Source organism: Phaethon aethereus (genome assembly GCF_964289735.1).
Source record: "Phaethon aethereus genome assembly, chromosome: 25".
NCBI classification, from domain to species: domain Eukaryota; kingdom Metazoa; phylum Chordata; class Aves; order Phaethontiformes; family Phaethontidae; genus Phaethon; species Phaethon aethereus.
The window spans coordinates 4,800,442-4,810,827 of record NC_138601.1 but is presented as its reverse complement, the minus strand read 5'-3'; the positions used below and the strand labels follow the sequence as shown (position 1 = coordinate 4,810,827).

The following is a 10,386-nucleotide window of genomic DNA, read 5'->3' as shown; positions in this document are numbered from 1 at the left end:
CTCTAGGTTTTTAAATCAGCACTTCTGGGAATTGATATAAACATACAGCTCATTTTACTTTCCTGATTCATTCTTGTTTTCCCATACTATCCTTTGGCCCTTGTTATATATTCCCATGCTGTGAGCAGCCAGTGAGGATCAGCCAGTTAAGTATGTGCTTTCTGTTAAACAGCAGCAGTCCCACTACCCACAGGGATACCATGTTGCATGTTAAAAGTTATTCAGAGAGATGCTTAAGTAGTTTGTTAGACAGAGGCATCAGAAAGTAACTAAAAGCCTGCAAACAGTTCCCTTAAGACCCCATCAATTCCTCCAATTTATTTCTTGAAGAATGAACAGACATAGACATCTTTTTCAAAGATTTTCTTCATATAGCTTTTATTTCTGTTTGCAGTTATTTTCTGTTACAGGTTTTTTAAATAATGCTTACCAGTATAGTACATCTCGAGACAGAAATACTCTATCTAGATTGTTAAAAAGTTTATGTGTGTAGAATCAAAACAGTAAAACATTTTGAAGTCTTTGTAACTCTTAATATTCTTAAAACTCTATGTAAACTTCTTAGGATTTTCTATTGCTTCAGACATTCAGCAGGAAAGACAGTCTAATACAGCTGCATAATAAACCTTTACCCATTTCTGTCTGCATGGAAAAAAGATCTCTTAATCATAAATTGAAAATCCCGAAGCAGAAATGAAATAAAAACAGTAACTGGATAATCTGTGCACAAAGCATTGGAATATCCCAAGGCACTTAGTTTTGAATCACAATGTTTTGGTTTGAGAACAGGCTCTTCTTGTTAAATCAAGAAAGGTTAGAAACATAAAAGAGAAACAATCCAAATTAATAATTTCCTTTAAATGAGGTTGCCCAGTTTCTGACTGAGAGGCTACGTACCCTCTGTGCTGCCAAGACAACTCAGCTACTGCTTTTCTGTGGGCTCCATGCCATACCGACCTTCCCCGTTTCAGAAATTTCAGGTTCTCCACATCCCAAGATGGATGAAGAAAACAGTGCAAGCGCCTCACCCTAGAATAAGCCATGCTGCCTGCTTTGCCAAAAGGAGGCCCTAGACCTTCAGATCTGCAAACAGATATTCAGTGTCTCAGATTTATAAAAATGTGTCTCTCTCACTTGCTTTACGACTGATGGTGAAAGAAGAGATTTAGACTTTTTTACTTATGAATAATTAATTCTGTGTTCCAGAAGCTGAGCAGGACTGCAGGTGTGATCCTAAAAGATTACAGAATGTTTCTGGTCTTTGGTTAGCAATCACAGTGCTATATTAAAGAATAAAACCATTATAATAGAGATATATCAGCCAAGTACAGAGAACTGCTGCACTACATCCCATCACTTGGATCCCTACCTGGATGTACGGTTACAAGGCCAACCCTGTTCTGAAGAACTGTGAACAACTAGATTACTAATTATAGGATTTGTAACTCGTTTAACAATACTTGATCCAAGACCTGAGTTTGATGATGGTGATTCAGTTTCAGGACGTGGATGTCTGACCTGATTTATGTGTTGGTCATGTGCTGCATGAACAGAAAGCTCAGAATTACAGTACTAGTGGCATAGTCAGTCTTGTCTGGGTGATCTTATTAGCATGAGTCAAGCCTATACAGTGATCTTGGTCTATTCTATACTGAGGCCTCTGCCACCTATTCTACAGAGCAGATACGAATTCAGAATTATTCCAGGCCGTGACAGAAAATATGGTCATCGAACACCTGCTTATTGGACTTTTCAAAGGTCTCACTGCAGAGTGGGCACTCCAGAAGATGGCTCTGCACATGGGCCTCATACTGACTTGTTTCAATATCTTCAGGAAATACTTCATCGCATATGGGGCACTTCCTTATAGAAGCCTGAAGTACAAAGCAAATGCAAAGACAGTCAGTTTAAAAATTATATTCAAAGAGAAGGAACAGAAAAGTTTAGTAGTCAGATATTAGCACTTCTGGACAAGTCTTTCTGACTTCTAACACTCTCAGGTTTTCAAATGTCTCCAAGCTTCTCTAAATAGCACTTAGAAGTCAAGAGCTTCTGAGAGGTACTCTAACTTTCCATCCTACATAGCACATGTCCATGTCTCCAACATGAAATAAAGTATTTAGCAGCTGCACGCTGCTCATTCTGACATTAGCTGCTGCCAAGAGCTGGTTCTTTAAGGTCAACAGAGTTTCCTTTCTCTTCCTTAAGACATATAACTCTCACTAATTCTACACGTTAAGCATATATGGCTCCATTTTGTTGTCTGCTATCCCACCAGGACTAAACCAGTATGTAGATAACTGGTTACAGAGCTGAACTTGGAACTTTTTATTTCAAACCACTAATTGGTGTCCATAAACCACTAATTTATGTCCAGTCGTGTCCACGTTACTTACTACGTCTGCAGCTCCTGCCCCCAGGTTTGCTCCTGGAAAAAGAAGACAACAATTTAGCCTCAACAAAATGATTAACAATGTAATGTGCTGATTAACTAGTAATTCTTGAAACGTGAGGATGTGAGTCTGGATCTAAACCTCTCTATTTAGGACTATGGAAGCTGGACATAAGCCACGGAATAGCTGTCTCACAGATGAAAAAACTAGCTAATAGTTGTCTCTCTTGGCAGACAATGGACAGACAGCTGACCAGTTAGGTCAACACCTGGCAGCATTTTGCAGCTGCCAAGTCATCTGCACACACGCAAAGCTGCACAGAGGTGCTGCTAATAATGTCTTTTTCTACAGCATTCAATTTGAGAGGGGGGATAATTTGCTGAGACTCTAACTGCCATGTATTTGTGGTTTCAGACAGAATGCCAAGTAATCTCACCACAATACGAATTTCCAAACAGAAGGCCTCCTACTTCAGGAGCTGGAATTGGAGCTTGAGCTTGTGAAACAAAAGAGAAGGAAGAAACCTCTCCAGCCTGTGAGAGATGCCTCAGGAGTCCATTATTCTCTTCCCTTAGTTTCTGCAAAGGTTCAGAAGGGCAGAATGAAATTTCAGAAGCTTAGGAGACCACTTCAGAGAAAAGTCATGCTTTGTACTAACATAGACTCTCTTATATCAGAATCAAAATGGCTGTAAGCTTCTTTTAGGTAGCTCAGCGTTAGTCCTGCTTGACAGAATGGGAAAGTGAGGTAAGGGAGGGCAAGGATCATTCTGTGGCCTGCTCAGAAAGGCAGACGAGATGATCACAATACAGTAATACATTTTAAAAGACAGAAGACTATCCTGAAGTTATGCAGACTAAGGAACAAAACTGAGCAGTCATTGTTTCAACTGGACAAAAAGGCGACGTCCATTTAAACGAGTAAGTCCATTCATTTCAGTAGTGTCAGAATTAATCTACATTCAGAGTTTTTGAAATTCCTCATGCTATTACGGGTAAACCAGTCTATTCTGTGGTGGAGGAAAAAGGTGCAAGCTTTTGGACCCTTCCTCTTAGGCTGTACAGACATGGCAGCAGCAACATACCATGAGTGTATGCACACGGTCATTTGTACTTGCCCACAGACAGCCTGGCAGCCTGGCTTTAGGTGATGGTCCACGTGCAGGCACAATTAATGATCCGTTTGGTATAAGGGTTAATGGAACTGAACACTAGAGTGAGAGATTAGTGTCGTGTTCAGTACAGGAGGAAGGCGAGGGAGTTGTGCCAAGTTCTCACCTGATTTTCCTCATCGGCTTCATTCTTTTTTGCCTGCAGAATCTGAAACAAACGCTTCTGTTCCTCAAGTTCTTTCATTAAGTCACGGTTTTGATGCTATGAAGGAAGAGTGTTATTTGATAAATCATGGTAAACTAGCAAATAAAACAATGACAGCTCCAAGCACTGGAGGTGTCATATACTAGCTGCCTCATGCTGCATTTATTACCAACAAATAACCCTTCACTTTCAGCGGCAGTCTTACCATTTCATAGTTTGTCACCTAGGATATCTCCATGTCACCACTCACGCTCTGTATTTTCATTACAACAAGCGAGATGACACATGACCTCTGAAGGTGACATATGACAGGTCAAACAAAGAGGGAGGCTGAAGGAACTCATACAGTTGAAAAATCCACCCCAGAAGGTGGATCCAGATCCAAGTCTGCCAGGTTTCATGGTGCTGTGAGACTTGCATTGATGGTGGATAGCCAGTACACCCTTAGGAATTAATCTTCTGGTTGACTCTTGAATTAAATCAGTAAATTAGATAAGCTAGAGTACTTAGGGATTCTGCAGTCATTCTCAAAGCATCACTTAAGAATCCTGAACATTTGGTATCACAGCGGAGGTAATCACATCATCTATTTTAGGCATCTAATTTTCAATGCCAAAGTCAGAGTAGAGTCTCCAAAAGCTTCCTGAGTAGCACATACAGAGGGAGAAGCACCTTTAGAAGGTCACTGAGGGCAACAGGCTAAAGATGATGTGATGGCCTCAGTCATTGCCAGTGGCAGCATGCTGCCCTTTTCTTTTACATCCTTCACATTCCTTCAAGGAGAGATTTCCAATGCTGAGGTTTGTGGATTACTTCTAAAAGGTCTGCAGAAGTTACCTAAGAAAAGCGAGCCTTTTGTCCATAAACTTAAAGTTGTTATACACAGTCATCTGCAACATCACAGGGAGATTGTGATGGTTCTGCAAATCACAAGAAGGTGGAAAACAGCGCTGCCAGCTCCCCTGCACAGGTACCTGCAGGTTCCACACCTGCTCTGTGCTCTGTGCTTTTGGGACCATCTCCCCAGCTTCGCCCCCAGAAATGCTCATTCTGCAGACAGTGGGACAGACAAAGTGAGAGTTTGGCTTTCGACCCCTTTAAGTTTTCCATGTTCAGGCTCCAGATTTTGCTCTTTCTGCACCAAACTCCAGAACAGAAACTTTGTATTGTTTGCAGCTTATTTTGATGCATTCTGAGCATATTGCATCTATTTTATTGATGATTAAATGGTAAATTTAAGTTATTAAATATGAGAAAGAGACAAAAACATCAACAGAGAAAAGGGAAGACCAACAAGGTTGCTGCCTCACACCAATTACTAGTCACCTTCCTGTTGGAAGTAAAATTAGCAGCATATAGTCTGGGCAGATTTAGTGTAACTTGTTTTATTTACTCACAAGTCCCAGTCCTGAAACAGTTTTGGTTAGATGCAATGATTTGCAACCAGCCGAATATCAATCCTGAATTCCCACTGATGTCCTTTATCCCTTGAGCTGACTCAAAACAGATCAAGACAGAGACTGAATCTTCCTGCTACAGAGAATCAGAATTACAATGTCTATATGTAATACAGGCGTTTCTTCCAAAACTATGACATATGTATATAGTCTAAGAGTATATGTATACTGTAAGAATCTGTGAGATGGTGTGTCCACAGACCCACCTATGTGGACACCCGTGCCACCATGGACATTGCTCTTTCTGTCATGGAATCCCCTAGATTCGCGTAAGATTGAGCAATATTTGTACCTGCACACTGCCAAGGATGCCTCAGCCTCTCTGCCTTGGCTGCCCCAAGCACCGTGATACACAGGGAAGGCTTTACCTGTTGGGTTCTAGTCATGCGTAACTGACGATTTTCTTCCTTTAAACTTTCAAGCTGCTCTGTCTTGTCATGGGTCGTTTGAGACAGGTTTTCCATTTCTTTCTCGTAATTCAACACTTGAGACTAGGGAGAAAGAAGGGTGGGCAGAAAGCGAAAATCGAACGGCTCTGAGTGAGGAGCACAGGCACCTTTTGCTGCAGAAAGCAAAGCTTCAGAACCCATGTCTACTTAATTTTTCTTTTCTGTAAGCATTTTTCCATTAAAACCTTTGTAGAAACTGAGAAGAGTTCCATGGCAATATACTGGAGCTGATGTATTCATCAGAACGCAGTATACATTCACACGTTCTCTGAGGAGCTTTCTAAGTTTCAACACAACACTTCTAGGCTGGGAAGTCAGAGAACAATGAGAAAAACAGAGACTCTATAGCTAGATGGTCAGCCCATCGTTCTGGGTGTCCCATGTCCCAGACCTAAAGACCAAGCTATTTTCAGCCTACCTTCTCCCTTCATATACCTCCCAGCTAGAAGTCTTGTTATCACCCAAGTATTGAACATAATTTTCAAATGTTTTTCAAAACAGAAGTGTTTTCTGCCTGGATCCTTAGCTAGCAGGAGGTAACCAACAGTCTGATTTTGGTCAACTTAACGAGCATGCAAAGGGGATGTTTTTTAGAGAATAAAATCCTTACAGTTTCTCTTAGCACACCCCCCTCTACCCTTCCTTCCAGAACACAGATTTCTTGAGGTTTCCTGGAGGTCAAATCACATCAAGGGTTGACATTTTCCTAAATAACCGATGTAATCAAAAAAGAAACTGATATACCACATATTTGCTCAGGATTGCTCAGTTCTCTGTCAGAGGCAAAGCAAAGCAAAAGAGGGCAGCTGTATGTTTGCTACCTGCAGCTGGTCCGTGCGATCCAGGGCTGTTTTCAGTCTGGTTTCCAGGTGTTCCTTGTCAGAGGTCACATTCTGAATTTGCTCTTTGAGTCTGTTCAGAACAAATCAAAACACACCATACTTTCACGGATGGAAATTTAATCCATAAAGGCAAGATGCTTACATGAAATCCTGTTTTGAAATACGCTGTAAATACACTTACTGCTGCAGTTCTGCCTCTCTGCAGTCATCCAGCTCCTTTAGATGTTTATTTTCCTTTTTCAGGGAATTCAGCTCCAGCTCCAGTTTCTCTGTGTTGCTCCTTAGAGACTCTAAACTATTCTGCAGCTCCTGAAAATCACAGTGAGGTTGATAGGAGGTAAATGGGATCCAAGCAATAGTCCTGCTCTGCACTAGAGACAAAATCCCTCAAATGCAACACTTCCAGGCAGCCCTTCTGAAGGAGGGAAATCTCTCCTTTGCATCCTGACTACTCCTTCAGACCCCATTTAATTTATATTAAGCCCTGAGCAAAAATGAAGGAGGAAAAGATAACGATAATGTGATTTTGGGACAGCCTACAAAATATTTTTGAACACTCCCGTTCCCATATGTTCCTGACTTCTGTGTCTGCTGATGCCTCTTGTTCATCATTGTTATTCTTATCACAGTAGAGGTGTTGTACTATTTGGTAAAGGATTAAACAGGTAATATGGGGAGAAACCTCTTTAATTTTCTCCTGGAAGTATACAGTGGACCAAGACCTGACTCAGTCCCTCTTCATCTTTCAGACTTAAAGCTTCTGACTTAATATAATGAATTAATATAATAACTTCTTTGTTTACCTGTGTCTTGTTGAGCTCTTCCTGCAGATCGATGTTTTGCTTCTGGAGACTTGCACAGCTTGCTTTCAGCTCCTCATTTTCTTTACGCAAATTTTGGTTTTGTAGTTCAATCTCTTCTACTTCTCCCTGGCAAGCAACAAAATTGTTCGGTCATAACAGAAGCACTGAAAAGCTACATTCCAAATAGCAGCCTGCGAAGAGCAAAAAAGATGAGCTCTTCAAAAGGGAACAACGTATACTTCTGTGCTTTCACTACCAGTGCAGACCAGACTGCTGCTTCACTGTCCCCAGTCTGTCCAAAGCTGACCATCAGCCCAATTCTTGAATACGGAGCACATACTACCGCTGACCTCTGGAGATGCTCGATGCCTTCTGTGTCCGCAGAAATGAGCAGAGGCAGAGCTTTGGGGCTTTTTGCAGTTTGTTAGATTAGGACCATATGTGCTGCGTAGCCATTAACAAAAAGGCTGCACAGAAGACACTGCAAAATAAGAGTGTTTGCCTTCACAGCAGCTCAATTACTGTCCATGTGCATGCTCTCCATGCTCTCACTCCCATCTAATGGGAGACTGTTTCCATGAAAATAACATTTTCATTGAAAAATATTCAAGATGCCCTGAAAGGCTATGTATTAAGTCACTCCCCATTACAAGGAGCTTACAATCTAAGTGATAAATGGCAGGTAGAGAAACAAAGGCTGCCCAAATTTGTGTGACAGATCAGTAGCAAAGCCAAGAATAGAATCCAGGTCTGACGAGTTCTAGCTTGGCATCCAATTTACCGGGTCACTCCATGCTAGCGGTGAGCATATGCCAATAAAAGCAGAGGCAGTAAAAAGCAGGGGAAGAGAGGACACCTACCTGTGTGGTAACCACCAGGATATCATCCTCAGTCTCTGCTCTGAACTGGAAAGGTACACTGGCTCCCCGGACCACGCCATCCTGATCGACGTAGCAGAATTGGTAGTATTCATCATCTTTCGGTAGGTAGTAAGCTTCAGACAAACGCAATAACCCCGTCATATGCAGTTTCTAATTATTCAAGTCTCTTAACTATATAGCACAGAGAGAACCTCAGAAAACAGAGACATCCTAGTGCAGTATTGCTCCTGCACCGTTAGTAATTCCTAGTGCCAGTGATAAGAAAACAAACAATTTCACTCCGTCAGGATGGCAGAATTTAGCAGATTCAAAATTTTGTGATTTATTATGGGATTTGAAATAAGTCTCCCAAAGGACGGTCCTACAGATATTCTGTAATTCCGAATGTAGTGCTTCTTGGTGGCAGCAGAGCGGGAGTCTGTGTGTGCGTGCCTGTGTGTGCACGTGCACATACATCCCCCGAGTGACCCAAGCTCCCCACTCACCTTTGAACTGGATCTGTTGCTGCACAGCGGTATCCCTGTGGGCATCACCGGGCAGAGGAGCCCACATGAATGTGTAGTATTCCCGAGTTGTTTTCCATCCCACCTGCAACAGCGAAATCGTTCTATGGCAACACACAGTTCATGTTTATCCTGTGGTAATGAAACTATATTTCCACACAGATCAGTTACTGGGAGGACTTTTGCATTGATATCCTGACTTCTAAGAGTTGTGGTCTATGCATGAAAGGATAATCAGAGTGTTTAATTAGCCTTGAAGCTCTTCAGGTCACAGCAGGTCTGGCACTTTGTCCCTAGGCACAATAAAGATGTTCCATTACACAAGGTTATTACTGAAAAAAAATTCCCCAACCCTGTTCTGTCAAAGCCCATGCTATTTGTTTCTGCCTGCTGCTGCCTTCTCATACTTGGCACATCTGGTTTCACAGTATTCACTTACTCGGAAGATGCCCACCCAGTCCTTCCCGCGAGGAACAATGTTCTGTGTCAGGGTATAATGACAGATTATATCTCCTCCGGGAACATAAAACTTCTCCACGTTGTTAAAGATGACCTGTGAGAAGTGGCAGTTGTCCAAGAGAACAGCAGAAGTGGGAGGCTCGTCTGAGGTCTCATCCATTGTGGAAGTCTACAGGAGGAAAGAATAAAGGGATTATCTCATCTTCAGATAGACACATGGTTGTGTCTGTGAAGGGTACGAAGAGGTACGGCTTGTGAATGAGCTTGCTGCAAGGTCCAAAACCCCCTACGCACACACCAGGGTTCCTCAGCAAGGCACACGAGCTCACTGGTGTCCCTGCCCACTGTGGCCAGGCTGCTCCTGACATCCACGGCAGCTTCCAGATCCCCTTTAGCAGACGTGTGTAAGCCTCTTTCATCTGACTGCTGCTTCCCAGCCACAATGCCTGGTGCTTGGAGGCTGCCAGTGTGGCACGCCAGCCTCTCTCCTGCACGGGAGCCTGTGAACCAGCCCGCTGACTGTCCTACAGATCTGCTGCACGGGACACACAGTGGTGCCTTGCTGCAGGAGGAGCACGCGTGCCTGCTGGGGGGATCCGTGCTTGAAGACCCTGCTGCAATGCCGGCTGTTCCCACACGCAGCCTCACATCATTAAAAAATGTGATTTGACACCCCAGGCACATCCCCACCACATGTAGTTAACGTGGGGGTGCATCAGCTCTTCTGAAATCTGGAGACTAGCACATCGCTTGAGAAGAACAGCAGTTTAGCTGCATCAGTGAAATGCTCTGACACTAGTACAAGAAAAAAATAGTTTACAATCTATCATGCTAGGAGCTCCAAGACCCGTGCAGTCCCAGCCCTAACACACTCCACCTTCTTCACAGGCTGACCGTGGTGAGACGCGCAGACACACTCATGCTGGTGATAAGCAAACTCAACAGCCTCCTTGCTTTCTGCATTCAAATCCAATGCAATGACTTGACCTCCAGATACAGCATCTTTCATCATCAGCTTCCGGGCTCCAAGGGAGGAGAGGTACCTTGCTAAGCTCAGCTCCCATGGAAGAACAGAAACGGAGGAGATCCTGGTTAGGCAGGTTGTCATAGTTCTGTCTTGCAAGCCTGTGTCATGGGGCTATTATAGCCTTGCTACTCGTGACTGCTACGCTGAAACTGCAAGATGATTCTCAGTATCAAAATGAATATGCTGCATGACAGCTGGGTCAACAAATAGCATTTAAGCTTTTGCATGAGTTATCTATACAGAAAACTTTGCAGTG

At 42.9% G+C, this 10,386-nt stretch overlaps 1 protein-coding gene across 1 annotated transcript; it reads right to left on the bottom strand.

The window, feature by feature from the left end:
* Positions 1-1,697: 1,697 nt before the first annotated feature.
* Positions 1,698-10,167, bottom strand: CALCOCO2 (calcium binding and coiled-coil domain 2; the record flags this gene model as incomplete). The annotated part of the gene is made up of 12 exons (XM_082010426.1): positions 1,698-1,874; positions 2,400-2,428; positions 2,830-2,971; positions 3,671-3,766; positions 5,535-5,657; positions 6,437-6,527; positions 6,639-6,766; positions 7,261-7,386; positions 8,121-8,254; positions 8,627-8,729; positions 9,084-9,272; positions 10,147-10,167. The coding sequence occupies 12 exons, from the start codon at positions 10,165-10,167 to the stop codon at positions 1,698-1,700; spliced, it is 1,359 nt and encodes a 452-aa protein (XP_081866552.1).
* Positions 10,168-10,386: the final 219 nt, after the last annotated feature.